Here is an 18,921-nt window from a genome sequence, read left to right on the forward strand (position 1 = left end):
GTCTACGACCTAGTATTCAGACGTACGCCCGCTTGGACACCTGCCCAACTGTTTGAGCGTAGGCCAAAAAGGAGCTCAGCAGACATCCCCAATGCAGGTCGAGAACGCGACGATCGGGAGAATGGGGAGCGCAACTGCCCACCCAGCATGCGCGGCAAGGTAGTGCTTAGCACCGGCGGACACAGCGGATGTGGCTTAGAGTGCGTCCGATGGTTGGCACAGGGTGTCAAGAGAATGTGAGTATCGGCGTCAGTGGTGGCCATCCCATAGGCCAACCACTATGCTCATCACGTGATGACACGGCATTGTCAATAGCTACCTACTGGGTCGATCCATCTCCGCTATGAAAGCTAGCATTGAAAAGCTCAAGAACGAGGTCGGAGCCGAGAGATGGCTCGCAGACATTCTCTACATTCAATGTGACCTTGCCAACCTCGATGCGGTACAGAATGCTGCCAAAGAATTCTTCGTCATGGAGGCACTGATGCTGGAAGCAGATTCACTGAACTTGCCGGCGCCTTCTGTCGGTCTGGACTTGCTTTTCCTCAACGCTGGCATCTACACACATAGGCCAGAGACAAAGACAGACGATGGATTCGATCTGATGTGGGGCGTGTGAGTGGACGTATTGGGAGAAGTTGAGGTCATCGAACTGACCATCATCGGCTCTTTTTCTTATGACCATTGCACAGGAATTGCCTTGCCCATCACGCTCTTCTACGGTACTTGATGCCCGCCCTGCAGCATTCTGCGCGAGCAGCTCGCACGAATGCCAATGACGCCCGACTCGACGGCGGCTCGAATCAGAGATTTGTTGACCGTTCACCACGAGTGCTATGGACTGGGTCCATCGCTCACACCTGGCTCGTCTCACCCGCCAAGAGCTACTATCCCCCCGAAGTCAAGCTCCGCTCTTGGAATCCAGCCGGGCCCTATGCACGTAGTAAAGCCTCCAATCTCCTCGACATGTACTACTGCCTTCCCACTCTCACAGAGGCAGGCATCGTCGGCACCGTCGTTCACCCCGGTGTGCTCTACACGCCCATCCAGCGCGAGTTTGAGCGGGATTGGCAGCAGCGAGGCATTGCCGCTCTTCTGGCTCCGCAGAGTCTGGGATGCGTGAACCTGCTGTGGACCGCCTTTATAGCTTCAGCCGAAGAGGTACATGGAGGCTATATTACGCAGTGGTGTCGTATGGGAAAGGTCACGAAGATGGTGAGGGACGGGGAACTCATCAGGCGCCATGGCGAGTTCATGGATCAGATCGTTGACGGCATCTTTCAGACTGCGGAAGAGCCTAGTCATGAGCAGAGTTTTCACAACGGCAAGGTCCCTGACGAGCAGGTTGAACGGAAAGGAGTTGTTCGACGACGCAAGACGCCATCACAGTAGACTTGTGCCATCCGTCTTCACGCGTACAAGTCTGATTCTACGTAGACCTGTTGGATTAGATCGCAGACTAAGATACTATAATTTAATTTATTCTCGACAGCCACATCTCCGTGTTCAATCTATGTCATCTTCTGCTCAGTCCCTGACCTGACCTGCCTCGAGAGCCATCGAATAGAAGATGCTGTCCTTCTTGGCCAGCAATTCTGCCGGTGGTGCAAATTCGGCCACCTCTCCATCCTTCATGACAAGGACACGGTCCGATTCCAGAATGGTAGCCAGACGATGAGCCACGGTGACGGTGGTGCCGTGGAATTGTTCTCGGACAATGCGCTGGATGTACTCGTCCGTCTCAAGGTCGATGGCGCTCGTGGCCTCATCAAGGACTAGAATCTTAGCCCTCCTGAGCAGCGCACGGGCGATGCAGATCAGTTGTCTCTGTCCAGCCGAGAAATTCGAGGCGCCCTCGGAGAGCTCTGCCTCGAGTCCACCGCTCATGGATTGCACGTGGTCCTTGAGCTTTGCCTGCTCCAAGGCTTGCCAAAGCGCAGCATCGCTGCTCTGCAAGGTCGGGTCTAGGTTCTCGCGGAGGGTGCCTGACCACAAGCAGGCGTCCTGCGGAATAATGGCGATGTTGCTCCTCAAGTCCTTCAGACCGATATTGCTCGTGTTGACTCCGTCAATGTAGATGGACCCCTCTGCTGCTTCGATGATGCGGAAGAGAGCAAGTGTCAAGGAGGACTTGCCGGCACCTGTCCTGCCCACGACTCCGATGCGCTCTCCTGGCTTGATGGACATGTTGAGCTTCTTGAGCACCAGGGGTAGACTGGGCTTATAGCGAGTCGAGTAGTTCTTGAATTCAATAGCGCCCTCTGATGGCCAGTGGGTCGGAGGAGCATCCTCCTCCGAGGACGTGTAAGGGGCTTCGGAAGCCAAATCACAGTACTGGATCGCACGTTCGACGGACACGATGTTCTGCTCTACCTCACTAGCAGAGCGGACCACCCAGTTGAGGGCCTGAGTTGTCGATAGCGCTTGACTCATCATCAGACCCACCAAGCCTGCATCAATGACGTAGATGTCTCGCGTGATGAGGAGCGTAGCCAGGGTCGAGGCGATCAGAATAATGGCAGATCCCAGAAACTCGATGCGTACTGCGAGCCATCGATTGCAGGTGACACTGGGCAGGTAAGCCTGCTGATTGCGGTCCACGCGAGCCTCGTTCGTGACAACGAAGCGCTCGTCTTGTCCGAACGCTCGAATAGTGGCCAGGCCTCCGAGGGACTCTTGGAACCAGGAGAAGATGGGCGACTTGCTGACCGCATCAAGTCTCTTCAGCTCACGAGACGTCAGGAGATAGTATCTCAAGATGGCCCGGTAGGCGAACCAGAGCGGCACGATAGCGATAAGGAACGGCGGTACGGAGACGCTGATGACCACCAGGACACCAACGACAACGATCATGGTCCGGAAGAAACCCTGTAGCACCCGCGGCAAAGTCTCGTCGATGGCGTTGATGTCCTTCGAGAAACGATTGAGACTGACACCAACAGGAGTGACTTCGAACCATTGTAGGGGACTCCTCAGGACCGATCTGAACATGCCGTCGTGGAAGTGCTTGGCGCTAGCGACAGTGAGGTGACAATACAGAATGTAGGGTGCAACGGTCACCATGACACTGCCTCCAATACCTGCGAGGGCGTACATGCTCAGGTAGAATCTGGCGTCGGAGTCGGTGCCTCCATTGTGCTGATCGTTGAAGGTACCCCACTGCTTGAGAACCAGGTCGCGACCTACTTGCAGGAACTGCGTGGCAACCTGAGCCAGGAAGAAAATGGCCAAGCTCCAGCCCGAAGCCGAGGCGCTCTTGGCGTATTGCATGTAGACGGACCACGACACGCTGCCCTGATTGTTGATCTCCTTTGGCTGCGAGATAGCAGCTTGCAGTTGCCGCTTCGCTTCTTTCCTGATGGCGTGGGGTGACAAGTTGACTGGCCGATGCATACTAGCCGATGAGAAGCGACGGGTCAGTTTGGCCTTGCTGTCCTCGCCTTCTCCACTGGCATCACTGTTGCTGTCTCGAAGTGTCTTAGACTCGCTGTCGTCTCCTCGTTCCTCATCGTCTTCCGATTGACTTCGGTCGGCTTGCTTGCCCAGACCCGTAATGAGAGCGTGAAGCTCGCCTCGCTGAGCCATGACCTGGTCGTAGCTACCTCTTTCCTCCATGAGGGCACCTCGCCGTAGGGAGACGATTTGATCGCATTGGGGAAGGAAAGATACCATGTTGGTGGTCAAGATTCGAGCCTTCGATTTCAGCATTCCATTTGGACCAATGACCTGCTCAAAGATGTGCGCTCCGACATGAGCATCCACAGCCGCCAAAGGGTCATCTAACAGATAAATATCAGCTCGCGAGTATACTGCCCTTGCCAAGGCGACCCGAGCCCTTTGACCACCGGAGAGCGAGACGCCCTTTTCCCCAATTTCGGTCTGATCACCGTCCGGGAGGATGGCAAGGTCTGCATCTAGTGCGCAAGCAGTGAGGACTCGACGGTAGAACTCTTCTTCATAGCGCAAACCGAACAGGATGTTCTTCTGAATGGTCTCTCCCATAGCCCAACCGCCTTGGCTGAAGTAGGCTGTGCGTCCACGGACGATGACCTTGCCATCGGTGCGATACATCTCGCCGAGGACGGCGCTGAGCAGTGAAGATTTGCCATCTCCAACCTTGCCCAGGACCGCAAGAAGCTCGCCCTTCTCTACCGTCAGATCTATATCTTGGAGCGTCGGAGTGGGCTGTTCCCTCGACCATTTGAAGTCACCGTCCCGAATCTCCAGCAGAGGGAGTCTGCCCCTATCCGTAGGGGCAGGAACGTTTTCACCGTCGACGGGCTCCTCGAGCTCCAAGGTTCTGTTGTTCGGGTCCAGCTCTCCGGCATCCAAGAAGCTCGCCAACCTACGTGCGCTCACGAGGGCTTGAATCCAAGCAGCCACAATCGAGGCGAGCATGTTGAGCGGGAAGGAAAGCATCTGATACAGCGTCAGAGCAGGGAAGATGATGTCACTGGTCAAGGGTTTGCTCGACGTTGCCGAATAGGTGATGAAGGAGACTAGAGAAACCAGAAAGGGGATGGCAGTGAAGAAGAAGTTGAAGGAGGCGTTGACAGCGCCGGCCTTTTTGAGCAAGCCGATCTCCTCGCCATTACGAAGGCTGAGTAGCTTTCGAGTGAAGGCCTCCTCCCAAGCAAAGAGCTTGATGGATTTGATGTTGACAAGAATCTCACTCATCATCTTGATCCTGCGATCTTTGACCTTCATGTTGGCCTCAGAAATTCTCCGTGTGTACTGTGCCAATTTCGTGTTGAGAGGGATGCTTACAATCATGACGCCGACTCCGGCGAAGGCACTCCAACCGAGCAGGAAGTAAAGTGAAACGAAGGCGAGGGTCATCTGAAAGAAGGAGGACCAGATGATGTGACCGTAACCACAGATATCTTGCAGACGGGTCACGTCGACGCTCATGAGGTTGACAATTTCGCCGGTCGTCCGAGCACCACGCTCATCTGGGGCAAGACGCAGACTCTTCTTGTAGACCGCTGAGACCAGACCAGCTCTGATCCGCATACCGGTGTTGAAGGACAGCTGGAAGTATTGATGCAGAAAAGCTGTCTGCACAGCTGAGACAAAGAAGAGACCGAAGACGATGAAGTAGCCATGAGTGGCTGGCTCTGGTTGACTGTTCATCCCCAGGGCTTGGCTGTCTTGAGTTCTTCGAGCATTGTCCCAAGTCTGAACAAATTGCAAGAATCGCCGAAGTAGTTGGGGTTGCAAGAACGACAAGACATCCTGGGCAGCTTTGAGGACGCCGGCAAAGATGAAAGGGCCTCCGTAGGCGTACACCACCGCAGTCCAGAAAGGGGGCTTGCCGTCTGCGCTTCGCTTTTCCTTGAAGTACTTGTCGAATCTGTTTCCAAGATTCTCAGCATCTTCACCCGGAGGCAATGACCAAAGATCACCCTCAGTGATAAATTTTTTGGCTCCCAAATTCATCATCGGTGTCATCCACCAGAAGCTCAAGATAGACCAGATGTTCGCCGTGTTGACCGGACACTCCTTCTCGTCACCCGCCAGACCTGATGCACGGCCTTTGAGGCCCTCCTCATCATCACCAACTGCGCTAGGACCATTGCCGTTTATGGCTGCGCCATTCTCTCGGGCCTGATGAGAGACCGGGTTGATCTGAGACGAAGGCTTGTGACTTCCGATCTCTACTCCTGCGCATTCTAATCCGAAGACTACCAAAATGAACAGACCCCTCAGAACGAAGACAGTGAAGAGGAAGACACCCAAATCTCCTTCCTTGGAGATGGACATCTTGCTCATGTAAGTCCTGACCCAGGCGACGGTAAAAAGGGTATGACCGAGTTGATAGAAGAGGAGAGGCGTTGAAGAGCGCCTTGAATGAGTATGATTGAGGTGCTGTAGCCGAAGTGAAAGAATGTAGGCGCCCAGCGTGGCTATGTTGGCATAGAAAGCGATGGAGAGGGGTGTCTTCGAAACGAAGGGAGAGACAAGCAAAGGCACTGTTGCAAGGATGGCCAATGCAGTGACTGCATGCTTGAGATTGAGCAGACTTCTGGACAAGGGTGTCAGAAGGCGTTCCGGCCTCTTCTCAAGGCTTGACAACTGCACAGCAGCTGCGAGGGCCAAGAGTACTGGGGGCACGATCCAGAACGCTACCTGCTGAAAGCATGGCGTGAAGTCCAGATCCCGTTGCGAGCTGATAGGTCCCCATCCTTCCACATCTGAGCATAGACGGCTGAATGTATGCGACGAAGGAGCGAGAGAATCAGCCGAGAGCAGCTGCTCAGTCGGTAGTGGATGAGAAAGAGCTAGATAAGACGGAGCATTGTCCCACGCAAGTAGGTCCTGGACTAGGCTCCTGAGGGCCACCGAAGCTACGGAAGCCATCGAAGCAAGAACAGGTGTCTGTCAGTCGAAAGGATGCGACGAAGGAAGATTGGGGTGGGGATCAGGGAGGCGAACCAGGAACCAAGTCGCAGGGGCTGAAGAAGATCAAATTGCTCGGCCATCTGGCGCTGACGTACCCCGCTGAGCCCCGACGCCGGATCCAATGCACGTCGGGCAGAAAATGTCGCCGACGGAACGGCACGCAGACACCGCACCACTGCAAAGGTCTCTGCCCGTTGCTTCCAGTCGTCAGCAAGGGAATCAATTGGGGCGGATGCTACACATGGACAGCAAGAGTATCATCGAATCTGGGACTCGATGAGCGAAGTACGAACACCAATTCAGCTGAAAGCGACCGTGGTCTTGCCGGAGACGATAAGGTCTTTGCCGCTGTTGTACTGCTGAGCTCTGCGACAGGTTGCGAATAAGAGCGCCGACCCCTAGGAGGCTCCCGCCTTGACCACCGCTGTGAGGCATCGCCTGGCTCGGGACTGGTCTCACCGCTGTTTGCTCGAGATCGCGAAGAGATTGGCAGTATCCCTTTGCCATGTGCAGGCGCATTGCTTGTGCCGGCGGCAGTCCTACCGACGGACGTGAGGGCCATCGCAAGAGACCACTGAGCTGCAAGAAAGGCGATGGAAGGCAGAGCTGCTTGAGCCATGGTAGCGAGAAGATAAACGAAGAGATGACGGTAAGAGCCAGGCTTGATGGTGTCCATGGATGGGTCTGCGCCTGCCACATGGTAGATGGACGTGGCTTTCCAGAGAAAGCATACAGTGACAAGGACAGCGGCCTGGAGCAGGATGTGCGCTCGGTAGAGCTGCGATACAAGTATGAGGTGACGCTGATGAATCGCTGAACCGACCGTACCGAGCGCTACAAGGCACAGCAGCAGAGGCAGGCATAGAGGGAAGAACAGGTAGGGCGAGACCTCATCGAAGCCTGGTGTGTGAGCAGTCGTGGAAAATGGTCAGCTCAGCGTACTGTTCCTGCAAGTGCTTCTGGCAACTATCTTACGACGTGTACACCGGAATTACTCACCTTGTCGTGCTGCAAAGCTCAGGATCGTACACCACATCAGGCAATTTAGCAGCAAGCCTGTGACAACGCCCGCTTCGTTCAGAGTCCAACGAGGCGCACACAGAGTCGCTTGTACTACTGGCGAGGACACTGCTCCTGGCACATCGTCCACTTTCAGCTGCTCCGAGGCAATGCGCTTCACCTCCTTCTGCCAAGGGGACAATGCTGTCCGGCCCTTTGTCTCGTCGTTGAGACAGATGCCCACTGTGCTTTCGATATCGAAGATCTCATTCAATTCCGTCAGTCCAGCGTGCAGAAGCTTCGAAGGGTATACAAGAGAAAGCCATTGCGTAGACTGGTGATGTAGAGCGCAACCACGCTGGCTAGCTATCTCGCAGAGGCGCGGAGTATCACTGAGAGAGGTCGAGCTTGAGGGAGCGTTGCACGCTAAGAGCGGAGCGGAGCGCATTGCCTACAAAGGTGTCACAAGTGTTGATCAGTACAAAGGAGGCTGGGTAACGTTAAGACGACAGTCTCTATTGTCATATATTCACCAAATCAGCTGGCTTCAGTCATAAGGACCCTTCCAAGTGTCCGCCAAGCTCTTGCGAGCCGTCATCGGACATGTAATTCCGCTGATTGGCCGGCTCCCCATGGCCGGAACACTAGTGGAGGCTTGCTATCATAACGGGGCAAAGTCCCCGGGGCCAAGTTCTACGCATCTCATCGCTCATCTCCTTGCAGAAGACAGGGTGAGGAAGCGGCAGGCGGTCGGATAGGCGGTCCACTCCGTCGTCTCAAGTCCGGGCCGTCCCGTGCTCCTCATGCAGTGACCAGGTAAGCACCTTGCCCCGCTTGGCGCCAAGTTGTTCCGGCCATCCGTAAAGGGATTTGCCCGCTGAGCTCGACTGGAAAGTGCCCATCGCATGTGGGCAGTCTCCGCTCCGACCGTCCGTGCGTGCATCGCGTCGACCGGAAAGACGCACGCGATCAGCTCTGCTTCCGTGACAGGGGTCTTCTCTCCGACCGCCGAACAGACTCCTGTCTAAGTACCATCGATGAAATTCTACCTATCAAAAGTGCCTTAGCCCAACCCATACGCCATGGATCCAACGACGCCTGAAGTTGCGGGAGTCAGGCCGAAGTTGCTTCTGGCTGTTGGGGAGATTCACGAGGTCCAAGGCAGCGGAAAGGACAAGTGGAAGATTCGAAGGTAAGGCAACACACGCCGTCTAGGGAACGCCTATCTCTATGACGAACACTCGAGCTCACTTGTGCACTTATCACAGATGTGAGGACGGTTACTACTCGTGCAGCTGTGGGGCATGGAAATATGCCAAGAGCCCCTCTCCGTACAACCGAACTTGCAGGCACTTAGGCACAGTGTTGGGTGTTGATTATGAGACTGCTCGCGTGAAATGGGGGGTGAGCACAGATTGACAGGGGCATAATGAAGGAGCTCCCTTGTCTCAAGCGTCTTTCTTCGTCGTCTTGATTCTAACAGGAGGCACGCATCAAGGCAAGATCGACTTCTCCAACCACTCCCCTCTCGCAGCCGTCGGCGACGCAAAAGCGCCCACATGTCGATCAGGGCGGATCTTCTGTGCCAGCGGCGTCGCAAGATGAGTCGGATTATGGCAAGCTCATGGATGCCAAAGCCTGGCCGCCGCCACAGGGTTCCTCATCCAAGATTGATGTTGATCCCTGGACAGGTCATAGCACCTTCAACGGCAGGGCATTGCGCAAGGGCTTCGATGCCGAAAGCGCTGTGTCCATGATGCTGTCGGAGACATGGGACCTGGGCTCGATGGATCCGGCAGGCTGGTGGATGTCTGAGAAGCTGGACGGGTGCCGTGCCTATTGGACCGGTGACAGGCTCATCTCCCGCAGTAACAAGGAATGGGAGGCTCCTGGCTGGTTCCTGGACAGTGCGTGTCAAATCGCTGGAGCGCGCGCGCGAGCTTTCATTATGCTGATTTTCAGAGCTTACTTCACTTATCACCACCTCTCTCAGAACTGCCCAAAGGCTTCGCTCTGGACGGGGAACTTTGGCGAGAGAGGGACGGCTTCGAGGAGCTGTCTGGTATTTGCCGTCGACGTGTAAGTGCGAAAGTCCCGATGGAAGCATCACAAAAGGATCGAAGCTGAACTTGGTTTGATCACCCCACATCCCATAGGATCACGAAGGGTGGAGGACCGTCAGCTTCTTCGTCTTCGACGCTCCTGACTTACCTCTTCCCTATGAAGAAAGACTTCGCTCCGCTCGCGCTAGGGTGCCCGACGGGGAGATGAGTCCGGATGAAGCTCTGCGAGGCAAATTCGGCGGTCGAATAGCGACCTTGCCCATGACGAATTGTACGGGCAGAGCTCATCTCGAGACTTTCCTAGGCGAAATACAGGACCTGGGTGGGGAAGGGGTGATGCTGCGCCGGCAACATTCTCCATACGAGAGGGGGCGCTCTTCCCACAGCCGGAAGGTCAAAGTCTGGTACGACGCCGAAGCGCAGGTCGTGAGGCACGTACCGGGGGATGGCCGATACAAGGGGCAGATGGGCTCTCTGGCCTTGCTCATGGAGTGCGGCACGATCTTTACCTGTGGCTCCGGCTTGACGGATGCGATGCGCCGCGATTGGCAGCCTCCAAAGGGGACGATCGTGCGATATCGCTTCCACGAGATGACTCAAGACGGCTGTCCGCGCTTTCCCATCTACGTTGGCATCTGCCACGACAGGGACCGCCCCCAAGATGCTGTCGTCAAATCGGCAGGAATTCGGTTGGCCAAGAGGGCGCGCATAGATGAGCAAAGTCCCCACCGCTTCGCGAGTCTAGAGACAACGCACAACAAAGGCGAAGGAAGCTCGAGGTAGAGGACGCTGTGGTTGATGGGAGGAGGTGATCAAGGCTGTGGGCATTGAAAGCATTTGTACAGTAGATGTAGAGTTCATCATCAAGATTCCGAACATGATACCCATTCCAATTCATTCGCTTCACGCTGCTACCATCGACTATGTCGACGTACTTGATCCGCGTCTGCCATCCTCCCCGAAGCGATGATTAGTGCTGTAGCCGTCGCTTCTTACCGCGTCTCGTGCGGAGGGGACTGTGCCGGCCTCAGACGCTGATTTGAAATCAGGGGAACGAGAGAAAATGTTGGGCATGGCAGGGCACGGCGAGGCAAGGCAAGACGACGATCGGCGTTCGTTGCTGTTGCCAATTCTGATACCTGCAATCCGCTTCTGGCTCTGTTGAGAATCAAGGGTCGTCGGCTTCGATGTGTGAGGAGGACCTTCAAGCCCAAGTGACCTTGTGAAGCGGCAGCATTTGTCAGACGAAAAGACGCGGCGCAGATGCTTTCCGCGGTGGCTACCGCCGTGGCCTAGTCTATCTGGGGCTGGCTGATAATTAATTCGAATTCAGACGAGCCGCCGCTTCCCCTTTGATCCGCACAGCAACAATCGTCTTTGCCTTGTCCACTCACCTACTCCAGCATCATCGCCTCCAGGCAATCAGATAAACCCCTCGTTTCAGCTTATAGCGAGATGGGCTTGATCCTCTAACACTCCATCTCACTCACACTCGGTACCTCAGTCCCGACATCGGACCGGACCTTCGATCAGCGTCGCATCGCTCCTTTAGCTCAGCCACCCTTCGGTGGACACGAATCCCATCATCCGTCAGCCTCATTATCCAGCGAAGATCTGGGCGAAGGACCCACTTCACTCCAGAGACAGGTGCTGAGTTCACATAGGCCACTCATGGAGGAGCAAGATCGGTCTTACCGCCTCCCCCCACTCGAGTCGGTGCACCAAGCCTCATCCTCAAATCAAGGCCGATCATCACCTTTTCCTGAGGCCTCATCGTCTTCCTCGAGCTTCAACAGGTCAGCATCCGGCAATGGTCCTCTGAACTTGCCCAGCATTTCAGCGCTCGGACATCGGCATAGTCCTCAAAATCATCACCTGGCTGGCCACGCTTCATCCGCGTCCGCGAAAAGTCGGCCTTCCTCTCACGATTCTACCAATCAACACCAGCAACAAGGCGCTCCTTCGTCCCCTAGCTTTGGCGCAGCCTACAATCACAATCCTCCTTCTCCTCTGTCTCATCACAAACAGCGATATTCGACTGAGGCAGGGCCGAGTGGCAGCAGTGGTCTAGGTAAGTAATGCATGATGTTGGGCGGTACGACGGAGTTCCCGGCTCACTTGTGTTTTCCCTACACTTGCTGCGCTCCTCATACAGCACCACCCCGTCTGCCTGCACATGGTCGATCGCCGCCAGCTGCTTCGCATCGACCGCAAGCTGCTCAATCGCCTCGGCAATCTCAGGCGGCTTCAGAAGTCTCAGTACCTGCCCATCCATTGCCCCCTGCCCATGGAACATGTCCTGGAGGAGGGTTCTGCAATGGCACTGGAGGCACAGTGTCCTGTTCGGGCTGTCCAGCTTACAACAACAATCTAGCGCACGCAGTCAAATCGGGTAACTTCGTAATTGAGCCCAGAGTTGGGGTTCCGGTGGTAAAGCCTGACGTGGAAGCACCGGGTAGTAGTAACGCCTCGTCGTCGAGGAATACTCGATTGGAGGAGGCCGAGGGAGCAACTCCTCCTCCAGGTCACAGTGGACATACAGATTCAAATGCCATTGCACGGACAAACCCTGCAGGCCCACCTTCGCCGCCGCCTGCTAGTGATGTTGGTAGTGCTGGAGGACCAGGCGGCATCTTCGGGTCACTCAGATGCACCAATTGTGGCACGACTACAACGCCCCTTTGGCGCAGAGACGAGGACGGCAACAATATCTGCAATGCTTGTGGTGAGTCTTGGCATCCTTGCACTGTGACGGAAAGGCAAACGAGTTTGGCCATCAGCCCTCAGACGCGCATCCGATGCTACCTTCACTTGACCTGTGGTCCATCTCACCATCCGACCAGCTCACCATCGTCTGCCCCCTGTCTCCGCATCGTCCCCTTCAGGTCTATACCAGAAACTCCATGGCATCGCTCGCCCCGTCGGAATGCGCAAGACGGTCATCAAGCGCCGCAAACGGGTCTCTGGAGCCAATCCTGCCGCTGGTGCTGGCCCGGCATCTGTTGCGCCCACAGCTCTCCACAGGGAGCGCGAAGCTGAGATGGACGAAGATGCGAAGTCCACAGCAAATGAACCAGTACCTGACATGGCCGGCACTCGAGCTGCCCAAGGGATCAGACCGGCCTCGGTTGGACCGCGAGTGCATCAAACTACAGCTTCTGGGTCAGGTCTCCCCAGCGACCAAGCTCACGAAGCTGCGATGACGCTGATTGCTGTGCACTCTGGTGGCGTCAACGGAAGTCCAGAGCAGCCGATCAAGCAGCATCCTCTGGTGGACACTTCAGCGGCCAACAGCAATTCAGCTCCCCCGGGCGGACCCAGTGGCAGTGTGCGAGAAAAGGCGAGGGCTCAAGTCGCTGCCGCGAATGCAGCAGGTATGCATACTGGCAACTCTATCAGCGGCAAAACCGCAGGCGCCGCCCCAAGCCGAGCTGACGGTGTCTTACCCAACGAGGAGCGTCCTTCGAAGCGTCTGAAAGGTGATGAGACGACCTCAGAGGCAGGGCTCGCCTCGAATTCTGCACGTCTGCCTCTGAAGCAAGAGACAGTTCACGCACCTGCGAGCACAACATCCAATGCTCCCCATCGGCATCACCATCATCATCACCATCACCACGTTCCTGCTGCCCCGTCTTCTGCCAGCGGTCATACACACGCGCACGGCTCCCACAGCATTGGGGCAATTACTGCGCCCTCTCTGGACAATTTGCACTCGCCTCAGGGTCAGCAATGGCTGGCTGAGGTCGTTCAGAACCACATGGAGCTGGTGGAAGAGCGTAGGCGCCTTGATTTCCTGCTGCGAAAGACAGAAGCTATCCTGGGCCTGGCTGGCATTGCTTTGCCTGCCGCCTCGTCAGCAGGCGTTGTACACCATCATCACGCCGCTTCTCATGGAGTTCCACACGTTCACAGGCATCTTCATCAAGCTGTCCCACATGTACACGCGCCTCATACGCATGCTCATGTCCACCGCGTACACCAGGCTCATGCTCATCCCGTCCACCAACATACGCAAGGGCGGGACCCCGCTGGCTCAGCCGCTTCTGATGGAGGCGAGAGTGCCCATAATCACCATCATCATCACCAGGTTCAGCGAGCACCGTCTCAGGAGCAGCAGGGTTGCGAAACCAATGATGCGGGCGGTAGTCAAGAACGAGGCGTAACTCCTACAGGAAGGCCGCGCTCTAGCAGTCGCTCGCCGGCACAGCGGAAGGAGGCAGGCGAAGAACAGCAGGACGGTGAGCGTACTGCCGAGAGTATCCCGAACGACGGCGGCGAGCGAAGAAAGGGACGAGGGAGCGGAGATTTCGAGGCTCGCTTAGCCGCCATGCCTGTGCAGCCTGCGCTTCCCCTTCGCAAAGCCGCGAAGAAGCGGCAGAAGACCATTGAAGACGAGGACACCGACGTCTCGATGGACCAAGAGGGAGGACGAGCTAGCTCTCATGCCACTTCTGTTATCAGTGGGTGGCTCAGAGGGGTAGCTGAATCAACTGGGGACGAAGGAGGCGCGGGTGATAGGGACACTGTGTAGACGCCGAGCCACCTGTATGAACTCCTCTCTTCATCGTCATCTCGATCCACGCACAACTCATTGACACAATTGACCAAAGTCTGCTTTCATTCCTTACCGCTTGGCCTTGTCCTTGGTGTAGTGAGCAAGGAGTGGTGAGCGGGCTTGTCGCGCATGCATAGCCCAAATTAGAACTCATGAGCTGTCGTATGGCTTGACGCCGAGACCTTCCCGCTTCCGCTCAGCGGCTTTTTGATCTTCCTCCCCGCACCGCCTATTCTGCCTCCCCAATATCCACAGATCCGAGGTGCTGCCCGGAATCGCTCCTCAGCTACCGTCTGACCATTTTCTCTCTCATCTACATCTCACCCAGTCGGTGGCTTCCACATCTTTCTTTTTCTTTCAGGTCTCCACTCACTCTTCTCAAACCCTTCCGCCGAGCGAAATGTCCTCCTCCTCCATCCCTCCCAACACCTCCTCAGCCGCCGCCGCCCCCTCCATAGGCCCTGCCATCCCACCCAATGTAGTCCGTCTTCCTGCCACTTCCCAGCTAGAGGCACTTCTGACGGTGATCAGGGATCAGAAGACGGCTCGATCGGACTTCATCTTCTACTCGAACCGCATCATTCGGCTATTGGTAGAGGAGGGACTGAACCATTTGCCGGTGACGGAGAGTACCGTCATGACGCCTACAGGGCTGCCGTATCGAGGTGAGTGGAAAGGAGGGGGAGAGGGAAAGGAAGGCAAGGAAGCGATACATGATCCCATGTCGGTTTAGATAGTGGGCTCGAGGGAGCTCACGAATCATATCTCTCATTCGCTACGGTCGCTCTGACCCCTCAGGAGTGGCATTCGAGGGAAGAATCTGCGGTGTCTCTATCTTGAGAGCAGGAGAGGCCATGGAAGCCGGACTGAGAGACTGTTGTAGGAGTGTGAGGATTGGCAAGATCTTGTGAGTACTGCGCAAAGGTAGTCAGAAGCAGAGATACGGAAGGCGAGGAGAACAGTCCTGACTGAGATCGCCTGCCTCCGCTCCGTCTTATGATTTGTCCTTGAACTTCTGTAGGATTCAAAGGGTGAGTGCAAGGGTGCAAAGAAAGGCATCGGGCGAGTCTGTCGTCGTGATCACTGACGGAGAATCGTCCCCTCGGGCCTTGGCAGGACGAGGAAACAGCAAAGGCGAAGCTCTGTGAGTAAAGATAGCAGGGCATCCAATAGATTCGCTGCGCAGCAGGACTGACCGTTCTTCCCGTCTCATCGGAACAATGCATAGTCTATGCTAAGCTACCAGAGGACATTGAAGAGAGATGGGTGCTATTACTGGACCCAATGCTCGGTGAGTTCCTGAAGCACTCTGCTACATGAAATTGCTCTCCTGACCGATGAAGTGCCCTATCTTTGTTTCTGTCAGCCACGGGCGGCTCAGTGATCAAGGCCATCGACGTTTTGCAGGAGCACAAGGTGCCACTCTCGCGGATCATCTTCCTCAACCTCATCTCATCACCAGAAGGCTTGAAGAGTGTCCACGACAAGTACCCGGAAGTGCGCATCATCACTGGTTGGGTGGATGAAGGGCTGAACGAGAAGAACTACATTGTACCAGGTCTGGGAGACTTTGGAGACTCCTTCTTTGGTTGAGAGGGGGCGATGCATTATTTAGAAGACCAAAGCGCCCATTGTCACGCCATGTTCTGCTGCCCGTCCATGATCTTCGTATGAGTCTTGTTGGGGAGAGGAGGGAGGAGGACTCGTAGACCCACCACGCCCGCCTGGTTGACTGACTGACTGACGCGGAAAGGCGGGTGGCCTGGGCGCGTGTGTGCGCGCACAAGGCTGTCGTGGCCCAGCAGTGGCTGCCTGGGTGGAGGGGCGCTGACGAGGCCACAGCCACGGACAGAGTGCGACTGGTGGCCATCGACGGGACGAGATCCTTCGCTCGCTACCCCTTTGGCTTCCCAACTCATCTTCCTGAGAGCTCAGTCCTACCACTCTCTTCTAAACCCACCCGACTACGTTCCAAGACCTTCCTCCGAGTCTTGCTTGCTCATCGTTGTATCTGCAGACGCTGACACGAGCAACAGGCAGCTGTTATCTTTCAGCCGAGTCTGTCACCTTTCTCTTCTACCAACCACTGCGAGCTCTCGTACCCCTCCGAATCCCTCGCACTACCCACCGCATAGACCACAATGGCTGACACGTCTCAGCCCCAGAATCCGCCAAAGCCTGAGGTCACCAAGGGCGAAGATGACCCTGCCACTGCCATTCTGCGACCGAAGAAGTGTGAGTCGGTGGAACCATGCGGCTTTCCGACACAGTCCCCAAGTGCATACCTTGCTGACTTTCCAACTTCTTGTACCTGTTCCCTCGCCACAGCCCCCAACCGTCTCTTTGTAGAGGAGTCTACCACAGATGACAACTCCGTGGCTTGCCTTTCGCCTGCCAAGATGGAGGAGCTGGGCCTCTTCCGAGGTGACACAGGTGAGTGGCAAGGCCAGAAGGCGAACGCTCTTTAGCTCTTGGTTGTATCACCTCTTACTGATTCGGCGTCACTACCTTTCTCGCCCTTCGCAGTGCTGATCCGTGGAAAGAAGCGCCGCGACACTGTCCTCATCTGCCTAACCGATGACACCACCGAGGAGTCTAAGATCCGCCTGAACCGAGTCGCCCGAAACAACCTGCGTGTCAAGCTCGGAGACATGATCACTGTCCACGCCTGCCACGACATCAAGTACGGAAAGCGTATCCACGTCCTCCCCTTCGATGACAGTGTCGAGGGTCTGACTGGCAACATCTTCGATGTCTACCTCAAGCCCTACTTCCTCGAGGCATACCGACCAGTGCGAAAGGGTGACACTTTCACCGTCCGCGGTGGTATGCGTGCGGTCGAGTTTAAGGTCATCGAGACCGACCCTGCTGAGTTCTGCATTGTTGCCCAGGATACCGTCATCCACACCGAGGGCGACCCGGTCAAGCGCGAGGATGAGGAGGCCAACCTGGCTGATGTCGGATACGATGACATTGGTGGTTGCCGAAAGCAGATGGCCCAGATTCGTGAGATGGTCGAGCTGCCTCTCCGACACCCGCAACTCTTCAAGGCAATTGGTATTAAGCCGCCACGTGGAGTGCTCATGTTCGGACCTCCCGGTACTGGAAAGACTTTGATGGCCAGGGCAGTGGCGAACGAGACTGGAGCCTTCTTCTTCCTCATCAACGGACCGGAGATCATGAGTAAGATGGCTGGAGAGTCTGAATCAAATTTGCGCAAGGCCTTCGAGGAAGCAGAAAAGAACTCGCCTGCCATCATCTTCATCGACGAGATCGACTCGATCGCACCCAAGCGTGACAAGACAAATGGAGAAGTCGAGCGCCGAGTCGTCTCTCAGCTTCTCACTTTGATGGACGGTCTCAAGGCTCGCTCCAACATCGTCGTCATGGCTGCTACCAACCGACCCAACTCGATCGACCCAGCTCTCCGTCGCTTTGGTCGATTTGACCGTGAAGTTGACATTGGTATTCCTGACCCGACTGGACGACTCGAGATCTTGCGTATTCACACCAAGAACATGAAGCTGGGAGAGGACGTCGATCTGGAGCAGATCGCATCGGAGACTCACGGATACGTCGGTTCCGATATGGCTGCTCTGTGTTCGGAGGCTGCGATGCAGCAAATTCGTGAGAAGATGGATCTCATTGACTTGGACGAGGACACAATCGATGCCGAGGTCCTTGACTCGCTGGGCGTTACAATGGAGAACTTCCGCTTCGCTCTCGGTGTTTCCAACCCCTCTGCTCTCAGAGAGACTGCCGTCGAGGTGCCCACAGTCACCTGGAACGACATCGGAGGTCTGGAGAAGGTCAAGCAGGAGCTGCAGGAGACTGTCTCGTACCCCGTCGAGCACCCAGAGCTCTTCCTCAAGTACGGTATGGCTCCATCAAAGGGTGTCCTCTTCTACGGACCTCCTGGTACCGGTAAAACGCTCCTGGCCAAGGCTATCGCCAACGAATGCCAAGCCAACTTCATCTCCATCAAGGGACCCGAGCTGCTCACGATGTGGTTCGGAGAGTCGGAAGCCAACGTTCGAGACGTCTTCGACAAGGCTAGGGCTGCCGCTCCTTGCGTGATGTTCTTCGATGAGCTGGACGCCATTGCCAAGTCGCGAGGTGGAGGCGGTGGAGACGCCGGTGGTGCATCGGAGCGAGTTGTCAATGCTCTCCTGACGGAGATGGACGGTATGAACGCCAAGAAGAACGTCTTCATCATCGGAGCCACCAACAGGCCCGACATCATCGACCCTGCCCTCATGAGGCCGGGACGTCTGGATCAGCTTCTATACATTCCTCTGCCCGACGAGCTGGGCCGACTATCCATCCTCAAGGCTCAGCTGAGGCAATCGCCTCTTGCTCCTGGAGTCAACCTGGAGTACCTCGCAAAGCACCTCAACGGTTTCTCCGGTGCCGACATCAGCGAAATTTGTCAGCGAGCTGCCAAGCTAGCTATCCGTGAGAGTATCGCAAAGGAGGCCGAGCGCACCATCGCCTCAAAGGAGAAGGAGGCTGCCGCTGGTGGTGGTGGAGACGTGAAGATGGAGGGCGATGCTGAGCCGACAAAGGTCGAGTCCGAGGAGGACTATGTCGACCCCGTGCCCTTCATCACTGTCGAGCACTTCGAGGAGGCAATGAAGTTCGCCCGTCGCTCCGTCTCCGACTCGGACATTCGTCGCTACGAGATGTTCGCCCAGAACCTTCAGCAGTCGAGAGGCTTCGGCTCCTTCAAGTTCCCTGACCAGGAGGGAGGCGGAGAGGCCGGATCTGGTGGCGCAGCTGGAGGTGGCGGTGGTGCTGCCTTTGGAGCAGAAGAGGACGATGACCTGTACGCTTAGAAGACAAAGATCCCTGTAGTCAACTGAAAGCTCAAGTGAAGTGAACAAGGTCTCCTTTTTGTGAAAT

The 18,921-nt window shown here is 56.0% G+C and overlaps 6 protein-coding genes across 6 annotated transcripts; 5 read left to right on the forward strand and 1 right to left on the reverse strand.

Moving 5' to 3' along the window:
- Positions 1–147: 147 nt before the first annotated feature.
- BCV69DRAFT_305587 (NAD(P)-binding protein) lies at positions 148–1,555 on the forward strand (the record flags this gene model as incomplete). The annotated part of the gene is made up of 3 exons (XM_025494672.1): positions 148–236; positions 316–615; positions 693–1,555. 3 exons carry the CDS (start codon positions 148–150, stop codon positions 1,390–1,392), a joined length of 1,089 nt encoding a protein of 362 aa, XP_025350125.1. The 3' UTR covers positions 1,393–1,555.
- On the reverse strand, positions 1,528–7,849 carry BCV69DRAFT_296932 (hypothetical protein; the record flags this gene model as incomplete). The annotated part of the gene is made up of 3 exons (XM_025494062.1): positions 1,528–6,347; positions 6,862–7,302; positions 7,402–7,849. The coding sequence occupies 3 exons, from the start codon at positions 7,847–7,849 to the stop codon at positions 1,528–1,530; spliced, it is 5,709 nt and encodes a 1,902-aa protein (XP_025350126.1).
- A 612-nt stretch (positions 7,850–8,461) lies between these two features.
- Positions 8,462–10,369, forward strand: BCV69DRAFT_280576 (DNA ligase/mRNA capping enzyme). The gene is made up of 5 exons (XM_025491661.1): positions 8,462–8,593; positions 8,670–8,805; positions 8,885–9,308; positions 9,395–9,480; positions 9,558–10,369. Exons 1-5 carry the CDS (start codon positions 8,484–8,486, stop codon positions 10,245–10,247), a joined length of 1,446 nt encoding a protein of 481 aa, XP_025350127.1. The 5' UTR covers positions 8,462–8,483; the 3' UTR covers positions 10,248–10,369.
- Positions 10,370–12,113: 1,744 nt separating this feature from the next.
- On the forward strand, positions 12,114–12,423 carry BCV69DRAFT_239535 (GATA-domain-containing protein; the record flags this gene model as incomplete). Its single annotated transcript, XM_025489981.1, has 2 exons — positions 12,114–12,189; positions 12,350–12,423. Coding segments are annotated over 2 exons (150 nt in total), but the record flags the coding sequence as incomplete, so codon positions are not given.
- Positions 12,424–14,335: 1,912 nt separating this feature from the next.
- Positions 14,336–15,735, forward strand: BCV69DRAFT_255950 (PRTase-like protein). Its single transcript, XM_025490588.1, has 6 exons — positions 14,336–14,684; positions 14,818–14,926; positions 15,041–15,050; positions 15,136–15,163; positions 15,248–15,310; positions 15,386–15,735. Exons 1-6 carry the CDS (start codon positions 14,420–14,422, stop codon positions 15,610–15,612), a joined length of 702 nt encoding a protein of 233 aa, XP_025350129.1. The 5' UTR covers positions 14,336–14,419; the 3' UTR covers positions 15,613–15,735.
- Positions 15,736–15,947: 212 nt separating this feature from the next.
- On the forward strand, positions 15,948–18,854 carry BCV69DRAFT_310470 (putative CDC48-microsomal protein of CDC48/PAS1/SEC18 family of ATPase; the record flags this gene model as incomplete). Its single annotated transcript, XM_025494794.1, has 3 exons — positions 15,948–16,254; positions 16,348–16,452; positions 16,546–18,854. Exons 1-3 carry the CDS (start codon positions 16,161–16,163, stop codon positions 18,852–18,854), a joined length of 2,508 nt encoding a protein of 835 aa, XP_025350130.1. The 5' UTR covers positions 15,948–16,160.
- Between the last annotated feature and the right edge of the window lie 67 nt (positions 18,855–18,921).

The sequence above is a fragment of the Pseudomicrostroma glucosiphilum genome (genome assembly GCF_003144135.1).
Source record: "Pseudomicrostroma glucosiphilum strain MCA 4718 unplaced genomic scaffold BCV69scaffold_2, whole genome shotgun sequence".
Lineage (NCBI taxonomy): Eukaryota > Fungi > Basidiomycota > Exobasidiomycetes > Microstromatales > Microstromataceae > Microstroma > Microstroma glucosiphilum.

What these genes read in the sequence shown, in the direction of transcription:
- BCV69DRAFT_280576 (XM_025491661.1), top strand. Translation starts at nt 8,484, where the DNA reads ATGGATCCAACGACGCCTGAAGTTGCGGGAGTCAGGCCGAAGTTGCTT. An exon ending in GACAAGTGGAAGATTCGAAG is followed by an intron (nt 8,594 to 8,669) that starts GTAAGGCAACAC and finishes CACTTATCACAG; the next exon opens with ATGTGAGGACGGTTACTACT. An exon ending in CTGGTATTTGCCGTCGACGT is followed by an intron (nt 9,481 to 9,557) that starts GTAAGTGCGAAA and finishes CACATCCCATAG; the next exon opens with GATCACGAAGGGTGGAGGAC.
- BCV69DRAFT_255950 (XM_025490588.1), top strand. Translation starts at nt 14,420, where the DNA reads ATGTCCTCCTCCTCCATCCCTCCCAACACCTCCTCAGCCGCCGCCGCC. An exon ending in AACAGCAAAGGCGAAGCTCT is followed by an intron (nt 15,164 to 15,247) that starts GTGAGTAAAGAT and finishes AACAATGCATAG; the next exon opens with TCTATGCTAAGCTACCAGAG. An exon ending in ATTACTGGACCCAATGCTCG is followed by an intron (nt 15,311 to 15,385) that starts GTGAGTTCCTGA and finishes TGTTTCTGTCAG; the next exon opens with CCACGGGCGGCTCAGTGATC.